Source organism: Gracilinanus agilis, chromosome 4, assembly GCF_016433145.1.
Source record: "Gracilinanus agilis isolate LMUSP501 chromosome 4, AgileGrace, whole genome shotgun sequence".
NCBI lineage: Eukaryota > Metazoa > Chordata > Mammalia > Didelphimorphia > Didelphidae > Gracilinanus > Gracilinanus agilis.
Window position 1 is genome coordinate 177,890,502 of NC_058133.1, and position 13,041 is coordinate 177,903,542.

At 44.4% G+C, this 13,041-nt stretch overlaps 1 protein-coding gene across 1 annotated transcript in view; it reads right to left on the reverse strand.

The window, feature by feature from the left end:
- Positions 1-4,610: 4,610 nt before the first annotated feature.
- DYNLL2 (dynein light chain LC8-type 2) overlaps positions 4,611-13,041 on the reverse strand; it is an 18,930-nt gene continuing 10,499 nt past the window's right edge. The window contains exons 2-3 of the mRNA XM_044673014.1: positions 9,420-9,558; positions 4,611-6,727 (exon numbers count right to left, since the gene is read on the reverse strand). Of these exons, the coding sequence (XP_044528949.1) occupies positions 6,590-6,727; positions 9,420-9,551 (270 nt within the window). The 5' untranslated portion in view covers positions 9,552-9,558 and the 3' untranslated portion in view covers positions 4,611-6,589. The remainder of the gene's footprint in view (positions 6,728-9,419; positions 9,559-13,041) is intronic.

Here is a 13,041-nt window from a genome sequence, read left to right on the forward strand (position 1 = left end):
CTTCCTTTAAGTCCTAGCTAAAATCTCATCTTCTACAGGAATCCTTTCCTAACCCTTCTTTTTTATTTGTTTTTTTTGTTGTTGTTGTTGTTTTGGTTTTTTTTTTTTAACACTTTCCTTCTGTCCTGGAATCAATATTGTGTATTGGTTCCAAGATTAAAAAGAGTGGTAAGGGCTAGGCAATGGGGATCAAGTGATTTGCCCAGATTCGCATAGCTAGGAAGTTTCTGAGGCTAGACTTCCCATCTCTGTGGTTGGCTCTCAATCTACTGAGCCACTTGGCTGTCCCTCCAACCTTTCTTTTCTTTTATTTTTAAACATGATTCTTTTAATAGATGCAGAAAAAGCATCTGACAAAATATAATACCCATTCCATACAAAAACACCTCCTAACACTTTTTTAATTCAGGTGCTTTCTCTCTCTTATTCCCTGTTTATCTTATCTATAATTCATTTGTATAAACTTTTTTGTCTCTTAGTTCCCCCATTAGATTGTGAGCCCCCTGAAATCAAAGATGATTTGGGTTTTTGTCTTTTTATATACTCAGCCCTTACCACAATGCCTGGCACATAGTAGGTGCTTAATAAATATTTATTGATTAATTGCCTCTGCCACTAAACCACAGAAGCTATGTGATGCTAAGTCATTACATGACTAGTTGATCATTTCCCTCACTTATAAAAAAAGGAAAGCCTACTTTAAAGTTCCAAAAACATTCAAAGAGATAATTATGAAAGGAAATTCTTGATTCTCTTTGCCTATTCTGAGTTTACATTTGTAAAAAGAGAAGTCCACAAACTCTTACTACAGGTGTTTGTACCCCCAAAAGGAAGACACCCCTACTTACTCTTAAGTGGGGGGAGATCTGCTACCCACACAATAAACTAGGTGGTAACTCAGAAATGTGTGAATCCAAACTGGGTGACAACTCAGAAACTGTAAACCCTTTTGATGAGAAATTGACCTTCAGAAGGTATGAAGTCCATCCCACAGACACTTCCCCCTGGGCAGTTCTAGACAATTTGGAAACTGTGATTGGCCCCTGTGAAGAGGAGAGGAGACAATAAGTCACCATAAAAACAAGGCCTGAACTCAGACTAGTTGGAGATGGTCTTGAAGAACTGTCTGAAGAGATTGTCTTCTGGAGATAGCCTTCTAACTGGGGAGAGTCTTTCACCCTCAACTTGACCCTGAAGGAGCTCTGGCTGAGGACCACTGTCTATTAGGACTACCACATGGGTGAGTAAAAATCTTCCTTTCCCTGACTTGTTCTGGAGGTACTAGCCTCTGGAGAGGTCCCTCTTCTTGAAGGAGGCCTTGTGACTAAAACCCTTGTTTAATTTACCTCTGGGCCCCCTTTGCTGGGGCCTCTGAAGCCCTGGCTGGTTCCCTGGAGTAAATATCTACTCTCTCTGATTTTCTTACTCTCACTCTTTCTTCTTTTGTAAATAAACTACCATAAAAAATCATTTGGAATTGAGTAATAATTTCTGGTGACCACACTCTGATAAATTTAGTCCAACCTCTTTTTATTTTTAAGCCCTTACATAATAGAATTAGGAGTGGCTAGGTAGTACAGTGGATAGAGAGTCAGGCCTGGAGAAGGAGGTCCCAGGTTCAAATTTGACCTCAGATACTTCCTAGCTGTGTGACCCTAAATAAGTCACTTGACCTAATTGCCTAATCCTTACCACTCTTCTGCCTTAAAATCCATACTTAGTATCAATTTTAAGACAGAGGGTAAAGATTTAAGAGAGAGAGAGAGAGAGAGAAAATTAATGGAATTAATGGAATTAAATGTTAGAAGCACTATACCAATCTCAGGTACTGTTGTTTTGCAACTGGGGCCCAAGGAAGCTGAAGTTTGGGGTTAGAAAGTGAGAAAGGGGTTTATATATCCATTCATCCCCAAGCAAGAGGATAGAAAAGTCTTGAGGGAAGAGATGGTCAAGTGGAAAGAGACATTACATTGGTCTTTAACTGCAATAAGGGAAACTTTCTTCTAGTCTAAGGAATAACAAGGAGTCAGAGGATCAGGGTTTCCATTCTCAACTCTGCCATTTATTCCCTCAGACAAGTCGCTTAACATCTTTGGTCCTCGTTTTCCCTATTTGCAAGCAAAGTGAGTAGCTGATTTCTTAGGTGCCATTGAGCTCCATATCTGAACCTGCCCTAATGATGGTTATTAGACATTGGGTTAAGATGCTCAAGGAGAGGGGTCATAAGATCACAAGCACATCGATTTAGAGCTGAAAGAGAGCTCAAAAGCCTTCTAAAACCAATCCCCTCATTTTACAGATTTGGAAACAGATCTAGAGAAGTTAAGTGATTTACCCAGTCACCAGGATAATAAGTGTCAAAGACAGAGTTTGAATTACTTTCCCCAGAGGCTGACAAATGCTAGAAATGGGCCTTACAGGTCTAGTGTTAAGCTATAGAATCCAGTGGCAAATGTCGGGGTAAGCGGATGGTAAAACTTCTCCTCTTGCATCACTGAAGAGTCAAGCTGCAGGCTACAACACTTTCTTCCTTGGGAAATGGAAATGAACAATTTAGTTAATTAACTCCAACCTGGAGGGCAAAAGGAGGCACAGAGAAAAAGCTACCAGGATTATGGAGTCTGCTCAGGCAAAATCAGTATTTGACTTTCCACTCACCCTTCAATTCCAAAAGAGAAATCATGAAGCTGGGAAGCTAAGCTAGCACAGTGGATAGAGTGCCATGCCTGGAGTTGGGAGGACCTGGCCTCAGATTCTTCCCAGCTTTATGACCCTGGGCAAGTTACTTAACCCTGATTGTCTAGCCTTTGCTGCTCTTATGTCTTAGAATTGATACTTGGGGGGCAGCTAGGTGGCTCAGTGGATAGATAGCCAGGCCTAGGGATGAGAGGTCCTGGGTTGTGACCCTAGGTATGTCACGTAACCCTTATTGCCTAACCTTTGCTGCTCTTCTGCCTTATAACCAATACTTAGTATTGATTCTAAGACAGAAGGTAAGAGTTTTTTTCAAAGGAGTCATAAAGCTAGAAAATTCAATGGTTCCTGGGCCCTAGTTAAAAACAAAGATAAAGACCATGCAGAAACTCTAGGGTAGAAAAATAACAGAAAAGAAACACCCAAGGAGAACAAACATATAAGTGCACGTGACAGCACAGGTCAAGCCTCCCCTTTGTCCCAGGCTGAGGCCACTTCTTCCAGAAAAAGTTAACCTGTCATTCTTCAGTCTCTATCTACTGAGGTCCTTGTCTTCTTCCATGCTTTCTTCTTCACCAAGTAGTATAGAGGGACTTTTTGCAGGAATTCCATTTGTCTGGCCTCCCTACAAACCTTGGTTTTATAGAGTGGATACCCACAATATTCAGTAAGAACTCTAAAACTGCTCAAGATTTTACATCTGAAACTACATATACAAACACACACACACACACACACACACACACATACACACTACTAGTGTCTGTAGATTTATAAATATATATGTATAGATACATACACACATATATGATATATATATTAGCCACAAGCAAAGCCAAGCACAGATAGAATTAGGCAGAAAGGACAATTTGGAGCTATCTCCAATTATCTTTATAAAGTATGAAACACTGCTGACACTTTCGTTTGCATTTTTTTTTTAAGGAAAAGACATGAGAACATGAGAACAGAAAGTCTATTTCCTCCTCCCTAGTTTTGTTTCTTATGAATGGCCTCAGCCAAGCTGGACAAGAGACATTAAGGATGCAATGAGGCTCATTAGGCAGGAGAGGTTTGAAAAGTACTCAAGCCAATCAGGTTTGGATTGAATTGGATCATTACAATGGATTGTAATAAATAGCTCCTGTGCACAAGCTGAGCATTCAGTTGGGGCTGGGGCTGGATCAGTGAAGAGGAATAAGGGTCATTTATGCAAGAGATAGGGGCTGGACTGGCCCCAAAGTGCTTTGCCTTTATCCCCTCTCCCCCACTTGTTTTTGAGTCCTAAGTCATGGAAGTCACTTCCGAAGCACAGTTTCCATTCCCTTCATGGACAGGTGAAGGTCTGAGCCCAGAATGCAATGCAGGGTAGTTAAGGGAACCAAACTCTCTTAAAACACGTAGGGGGATGACAAGGATGATAGTAGAACCACCCCAGGTTGGATTAAAGAAAGGTATCTTTAATCCTAGAGGTGATGAAAGTTTCAGCTCTTCTTCCCTCCTTCCTTATCTCCATCTCCCTTAGACATGGTAGAACCAAACTGAAGGCCAATTTCCACTGAAAACAAAGTTTCTGGGATAGTTCTATCTGGAACAAGGGCCACCCCCACCCAAACATCCCCATTCACCCACAAGGCCCTTTGAAGCCCCCATAACAAAGGAGGTATTGGAGATGTGTTCTAACTCACTTCTTCCTAATATGAAATCTCTAACCTAAATTGTCCAAACTTAGGGTAGAATCTACTGGCCCCAGAGTTCACCCCAACTCAACAAGTAAACCCACCCAGCCACCCCCAGGAATGCTGCTGGGACCAAATATTCAGACTGGTCCTTGCGCCCTCCTCTTACTCACCAAGTAGGGGGAAGAAATCTTTCCAACTTGAATCTGCCAACTCCCTTCCCCAAAGAACACAAACAAGTTTGAAGTGCATCAATCAACTTTTAATGTCCAAGAGAGGAATGGAGGCAGAGCAAGGGGGATGAGGAAGGGGGGCAGCCACCCCTGCTCCAAAGAGAATAAAGACAAAAAAAAGAGATGAACACAAACCAGACACTTTCAATTGGCCTTACAAGTCAAGGAAGAGTGGGAGAGGGAGGGGGAGGGGAAGACAACACAAACTCAAACATTTATTTAAAAAAAAATCTAATATCCAAGCAATTTATTACAGACAGCACATCCTTCACTGCCCAGTTTATAATACAAGGAACAGCCTATCACTGCCCAGCCCCCCACCCCCACCCCCCCAATGCAGGTTTCCTCTAGCATTGTAAAGAAAGGTGGAAAGCACAGAAGACTTGGGGGAAGGGTAGCCCATTCTGCCAGGACTTAAGCTTGAAAAAATGAGCTTTATTCATCCCTTAATTCCCCAACATCTACCCCACCCCAAACGGTATTTTGGACAAGACATAGGAAATCAGCAGTTCAAGGCATTAGCTTTCCCACTCCCGCTTCAATTCTACAGAGGACCAACTTTGTCCTCTTTAAGCCTTCATTCTCCTAGTCTAAAGCCCTCTGTCCCCTCCCATCAGAGTGGTTCCCTTGCTTCCTTCAGGATTTTTTCCTCTACATCTATGCTGCAAGAGTAGTTCCCATAGGAGTTCCCCCCCAAAAATCATTTAACACATCCACAAAAGCCACAAGCCCTGCTCTCCCAGCCCTTAAACACTGTCATGCACCCAGCCAGGGGTTCCATATTTCACCAAGTCACATCCTCCCTAGTCTACAACTGAGAACTGGTTCCAAGGATAACAGAGGCCAAGACTTCCCTAGTCGTACAAGCAGTTGTTGGTGGGCATCCTTTTGTCAAGTCTCTGCTGGAGCCCAGCAGTTATCTCCTGGAGTAGGTTGTTGAAGAGCTAAAGCGATACTGTGCCCAGATCACTCAGCTACCCCACAATCATCTTCAACTGTGCCCCTCTACAAACACAGACACACACAGACACACACACATTCTGTCTCTCAAAGACTCCTCAAATACAGAAAGGAGGAAGGTTCAGACCCAATCCAAGTCACTGGAAATTCCCTGGCCCACCAGCCAACAGGGAGGCTATTCTAAGGGGGCTCTTCCAAGGAAGTGGAAAAAGAGTTAATGAGTTGGACTTGGCCAGATTGGGGATACGGAATGAGAGAAAATGGAATAATCTTGTCCCTAGCATCCTCCCAATCTGAGCACCAGCAGGAAAAAAAAAATAGCCTAATGCACCAAATCCACAAAGACACACACACATACACACCTCTTAGACACTCCCTTAAGCACTAATGAAGACAGCAAGACAAGTCTCTGCCCCACCCCCCCCAAACCCACAACATAGAGCTTCCAGGGCCTCTGTAGAGGATCTCAACCCCTTGCCCTCTTCCCCTACCCAAGTCACAATCCAAGAACACTTGGATTCACATTAGAGGGGAACAAATCTCCCCTTTCCTTGATCCCTCCCCCCCCATCCCAAACCTAACACATCATCCCCCACCCCCTAGCTTTCCTTAAGCCTTTCAAAGAAGGCATCCACCACTGGGAAGAATTAAGTTGAGCACTCCAAAATCCTGGGGGTGGGGGGGTTTGCTTCTCCTTTTTAAACTTTTTGAGGGGGATGAGAGAATTTGTTTTGAGAGAGATTTCCTAGTGCAATACAACCAAGGGGGGGGAGTGTATTTTTTAATTAAACAACAGAAAGCAGCCTTCTTCCCCAGGCAACTAAACAGAAGTAGGTTTTTTGTTTTTTGTTTTTTTTTTTTTTTACTGCAACATATACACATGAAGTCGAGTATACAATCCATGCAGTAGCACAGCCATTGGAGAGGAAATCCTGGTGCCAGCCTTCAGTGCATAACAGTCCCAGCTCCGCCTGCCACCACCGCTGCCCGCCTCCACCACCGCGGCCACCGCCACCACTGCGCCACCTAGCCGGACTTGAAGAGAAGGATTGCAACTTGACCCAAGTAAAAATAGATGAAGTGCTTTGTCTCGTGTGTGACGTAGCTGCCAAAATTTCGGCCCACGATACAATGCCACGTGGGATTATATTTCTTGTCGAATTCCTAAGAGGAAATAAGAGTTGGGGTGATGGTTAGGGAGGGTCTGGGGAGAGGGGTGAGATCAGGGAAATCTCTCAGCAGCAGCTGGGCCCCTAGGGAGGGTGAGCTGGTACCTTACCTGACTCCCTACTCAGCGCCACCCCTATGATGACTTTCAGCTCTCTAAGCTGTGGGAGCTCAGGTTCTAAGGCTAACTAGGTTCCTCCTCCCCTCCTCCATTAATAATGAATCACACCACAGGCTAATTATTCCAGCCCCTCTGGCCTTAGCCACTTTAGAGGAAAGCACTGGTCATCTTTTTCTCCCCCTCCCCCCAAAAAAAACCCCTGGTTCCCTTCAGTTAATCTACATCTGGGAAATCTGGGAGACCAAACAGTCACTAAAATTTGATAGGGAAGACTTAAGGTTTTATTGCCTTCCAAAGGACTAAGTCATCATGGCCTCAAGTGGCAAATACGGTCCCTGAAATTCTGAGAGATGGAAGGGAAGAAGGTATTCCCCAAATACCTGGAAACTTGGCTCTCTAGAGATTGTCTGGTTAGTCAACCCCTATAAATCATCTTAAATTTGGGGGGCATTGAGGTGACTCAGTGGATAGAGCATTGGAGGTACAGTCGGGGGTTCAAATGTGGCCTCAGACACTTCCTAGCTATATGACCATAGGCGAGTCACTTATAACCCCATTTGCCTAGCCTTTGCCCTTCCATCTTAAGAGTTATTACTAAGATAGAAGTGAAAAAAAAAATCAACTTAAATTCAGTAGAATATAAATATTACATTCTAAGAAAATGTAAACTCCTTGAGGGTAGTCATGGCTTTATTTTTGTCTTTATAACCCTAATGCCTAATACAATATCTTGCACGTAATAAGTATATTAATTCCTTTGAATTTAACCTCTTTCAGGTCCAGAATGGGGGACAAGAGCCCAAGAAGTCACTGAAATATAATGATAAAATTTGAATTTGTCCCTTCCAGGGGCTAAATCTCATTAAGGTGGACAATCTTCTATCTCCCCATCCCTAGCAGGTGTTTTAATTCTTTAACTGTCCTACAGAAGCAGTTTTAGGACACCTTGAGAATGAAGTTAAGTATAGGTAGGTGAGGTCTCTTGTGACCCAGCTGAGGCACATAAATCAACTACATATAAGAAGCAGCAGGGGCAGCTAGAAGAGCACCAGAGCTGGATATCATAAGTCATGGATTCAAATCTGGCCTCAGATACTTCCTAGCTATGTGACCCTGGGCAAGTCACTAAACCCCAACTGCCAAATAACCCTTACCTCTCTTCTGCTTTGGAACCAATATTCAGTATCAATTAAAAGACAGAAGTTAATGGTGTTTAAAAAAAAAAAGAGGTGCTGGTATAACAGAGGTAGGTAAGAAGGTGCTGCTTTGGATAATGTCTCATGTGGAATAAGGACGACCAGAGTTCCAAGTCAGACTCAAACAATTGACTAGTGGTGTGACCCTAAGCAAGTCAGCTTTATATCAGCCTCAGTTTCCTCATCTGTAAAATGGGGATTATAATAACACCTATTTGATAGGGTTGCTTTGAGGATCAAATAAGATGACATTTGTTAAAGAGGTTTATAAACAGCAACATAAATATGTTGTCATATAAAGAATACTAGATTAAGGACTCCTTAGAGACCTGGATTCTGGTCTCAAATTTCCCACCAACAAGTCAGGTAGCCTGGAAGGAGATGGCTTCTCTTCTCTGAGTCTCAGTCTCCTCACCCATGAAATTCAGAGGCTGGATAGATGATTACCATATCCAAGCTGGAAGGAACATTCGGGATCATCTGGTTCAACCTTCTCATTTTACAAGAGGAAGAAACTGAGCCTTAGGGGTCAAACACCATGCCCAAAGTCACACTGAAAGTCACTGGCAGAGCCATGAGATCAGAACCCAAGTCTCCCCACACCCAATCCTGCGTATCTAGAATTGGTCTCTAATGTCCCTCCTAGTTCTGAAGTACTCCAGTTCTAAGAGGTCACTCATTCCCAGATGGCAATGGGCCATTTCCCAAGTGAGACACAATATTCTGATCAGAAACTCCACAAAGCACTTCCCCCTACTGGTTCCTGTCATCATTTTAGAGGTCATGTTTTCACTTTAGATTGTTCAGTAATTGGCCACAGAGCCCCAATATTTACTGCTTCTCAGGAAAGCATTTAATGATCTGCAAAACAAACACTAATGAAGAGACTTTAAAACAATCTTATGATTTAGGATTCCAAATACAATATAAAAAGGGGTAATGATTACTATCACTTCCTCTGACTCTGGAAAGCAAGAGGCAATTGAATGGGAGAGAAGACCTTTGTCACTTACTACCTAATTCTTTTAGAAAGGGAAAAACCCCTCCTTGCTTTATCTGCAGTGTAAATTCTCATGCAGGGGAAGTGTGGGATGAGAACAGGCTTTCAAGTCCTGCCTCATCACATATTGGCTTTTTGACCCTGGACCAAGGTTTGGAGTAGTTACTAACATGCATTTCCAGTGAATCACATCAGTGAAATCACAGATTCAGTGTTACTCCCCACCTCTTCTCAAATCCTATTCATGGCTTTCCCTCTAACCAGCCAAGATATATTTATGATTTAATGTTGCCAAGTTGTCTAGGACTCTTCTCCCCCAAGAGCTGGGTCAGCCTTCCCGTCCCCTAGTCAGCCCCCTTTCCCAAGCTGTACCTTCTTGATATAGGCAGCAATGTCTTTCTCTATGTTGTACTTCTCCATAGCCTGCGTTGCACAGTCAACCGCATCCTGCTGCATGTCCTCAGACATGTCTGCGTTCTTGATCACTGCCTTCCGGTCAGACATGGCGACACTACAGCACAAACACATATGGCGGTCAGTCTGGATACTCACTCCAAGCTGGACACAAGGGGCAGGTGGCCCTGCATTGATGAGGAGCTATAAAGTTCTCCCAAAGTCAGGTAGCTGATTAGAGACTCTGACCAAAGACCAGGATGAAAGGAATAAGATAAAACAATTCACTTTGAAGTCTGGTTATCAGCAAATACAAAACAAATGGAGGCAACAAATAACAGAAACTCCCCTGACTTTTGGTTAGCAAGAGACACCTGAGTGTGGGAGATCAAAGGATTGAGAACTAGAAATGGGTTCTAGACCTGACTGTCACCGCCTAAGTGACAATGGCCAACTGACCTGCTTCATTGCTCTTATGAGACTCAGTTTCCTCATCTGTAAAATAAATGAGTTGGACCAGATTCTAAGGTCCTTTTCCAACTCTTAAATCATAATTCCTATTTTAGAAGGGAAGAGGCTTAAAGAACTCAGACTCAGAACTGTGCCAGCCTCCCACTCAGACTTCACAGTACTTTGAATTCACTTTGTCCCCTAACCTTCCTCCCCTGCAGAAAGTGTGTCCCATGGTTCAGTGCCTTAATCTCAACTCTACCACTGATTTTCCATATGACTTGCCAAGTCAATGTCTCTAAGCCTCAGTTTCTACATCCACCAAAGGATCTATCATGACAATCCTCCTCACCTCGCAGGGATACTAAAATACGTTGTATCAATAAGAATTTAAAGGGAGAAATTGCAGGGGATAGATAGGGGCAAACTGTTATGCATGTTAATATTTCAAATGATCGGTGATACCTTTAATGGGGATAGTACCTTTACAAGTGACACAGAGATAGGAAAAACTTTAATGTTCTTTGCTTCCCATCACTGTCCAAAAAAAAAAAAACAAAACAAAATACCTCTGGTAATATTCTAGAGCAGCCACAGATCCAGAATTTAGTCCTTACTTAGAAATAAAAGAGAAGCCACCAGAGGGCACTCAGGCTTGTCTGTCTATGGCGTAACAGTACAGGAGAAGGACTTTCAGGTGATGTCCAACTCTCCATTCCCCCCACTTCTCATCCCCCCAGAAATAGCACAAGCCATGAAGATTCCCATCTCTGTGGCTTACATCCAAACTGCTGGGCAGGAGTGACTTCTCATCTTATCCTCATTCTACCTCAGGCATGCAGGCAAGACCTAGACTGTAAGAACTACAAAAGGCTCCTCAAAAACCAGAAGACAGAAAGTTTAGCGGCCTCTGGGCAGAGTCTTAGAGAACTCTGGTCTCCAATCCACCTTGCCCTCAAATCCTAAGGATTAGGAAACCAGAGAGTCAGTGTCATCCTCAGGGCTTGATTCAGAGTATTCCAGGATTTGCCTATGGCAAACAATCCCTCACTTGGTGTATGTAAAATTGCTACAACTTCCACTGCAGTAAATCATCTGAAGCAGGATGCTTCTGCCTGCAAGTGAGGTGACTAAACCTATAGGAATTAAAAGAGCAGTCTCTCACCCCTAAAAAGTTAGCAGTGCCTAGGAGGCCCAGCCTTCTTGTATGAAAGAGCCAGGAGAAAAGGTTTCAATTCTGAAGTTAGTTGTCCCAAGAACACAGAACATTCTTTCCATAAAAACCCTGCCAAACCTCCCTCCTTTATCTCATTCCCCATCATGACTTTGGGCAAATCACAGGGCCTCACTTGTTCTCATTTGAATCTTCCCATTTCCCAGATCAGCTAAGTCCATAAAATACTGTCTAACCATAATTATTTTAAAGAAAGGTAAGTTCCTATTATTCTCATCATTCCAGATTCAATGGAAAGATACAAGGGAGGCAGATAAGGAAAGCTCTTGGGAACAAGAGGGATCTTTTGGATTTAAACCTCATTGGTATTGCCTAGTAGTCTTTCTGCTGCTCATCGCAAATTTATTTATTCAGAGTTACTATAAGGAGAGACTGTTTATAAAGCCAAGAAGAGGAGGGTGAAAGGAAAGGGTTGGGGGTGGCCCCAGGAAACACAAGTACAAATTTAGCTCCTTTATCTAGCAATTTCACCTGCTCCACTGCCTCATCCCCCAAAGTCCAAAGGAACAACTTTGTTACAGTAATTAAAACCCAGCCTACTCTCCAGAAAAGAGTCAGCCAAGTTACATAATGTCAGTCTTGTGACTACAATGCTACAATTATTCCCCTTCCCCATGCCCCCCTACACATGTACATCTGAGAGGCCAGTAAGTAAGGCCAGGAAAGGAGAGAAAAGCCCTCAAGGCTTACCTCTCTCCTCGGGAGAAAGACCCTGCCCCTCCACACAGCAAAAAGAAATGAAAGGGAACTAGGAAGAGTTGAGTCATTAGATACTTTTTTAAAGGACAGAAAAAGGCCAAGGGCTGCAGACCAAAGTCCCCCTAATCTTCCCCCTCCATTTTGCATCAGGTCCATTAGAGATGGAATTTGAAGACAGTCAAAGCTTCCCAGATCCCTCAAAAACATTCTACTTCTCCCTTTCGAGCTCTAGAAAGTCAGCCCACAGCCCAGGACTGTACTGGCTGGGGGACATAGTCCCTTTTCTCTACTCTTTTCTTTTTCCCCAGGTGTTTGATCTCCAAAAGGGGATCGCTGAAGAACAAGTGCGGCTCAGAAGTAAAAGCGAAATCCTTTCTTTCCAGCCTGTCTGCCAGTCTGCCTGCCTCCCTCCTCCTTCCCCCCATACAAACCCTGCCAGGTCTGCAGGGCCTTGTCCACCGAGCCTCCCTCACCCCACCCCCACCGGCCTGGAGCTGCGCCGGGAGTGACTGGGCGTCCTCTCTGCAGGAAGGACACCCCGGAGGGGGGCAGCATCGGGAGCCGCGTCACGCCCGGTGCCCTCTCCACCCCATCCCCCTCCTCCTCCCTCCTTCCTTGGGCCCCCAAACATCAGAGAATGAGAATCCTACTGGGGTGGGCGGGGAAACACCTCTGCAGTCTGGGGCCCTCTCGGGACAAGTCTAAAGGGGAAGATCCAAGCTCAAAGAAATCAGCCTCTCCTCTATCCCCAGGCAGAGCCAACAGCTGCCTACTAGTAGGAGGGTCAGGGAGGTCTGAATCTCAACTCACCCCCACCTCCACCTGGGAAAGGTTAGAGGCTGCCTTGGGGCAATCCAAAGCCAAAGGGAGACCTAAATGAGGCCCAGACCCGAGGACACAGGAATCTCACCCTCTCACCCGCACCAGGCAATCTAAGGAGCAATCTAAAGCTAAAGGGGAGTCTAAATTCAAGGAGGTAGTAATTTTCCCCCTCCCCCACCGGGTAGAGGTTGGGGCAGCCTCGGTGCAGTCCAAGGCTAAGGGGAAGCACGGAATGGCAAAATGCTGATCCTATCCCCCCGGGGGGAGAAGAGCGAAATGGGATAGGAGTCCAAACTTGCTCCAGGCCTTGGGAGCAGCAGGCAAAGGCCTCAGATTCCTCCTTCCAGCCCCAACCCCTTGGCACCACCACCACCACCACCACCACCCCACCCCCCC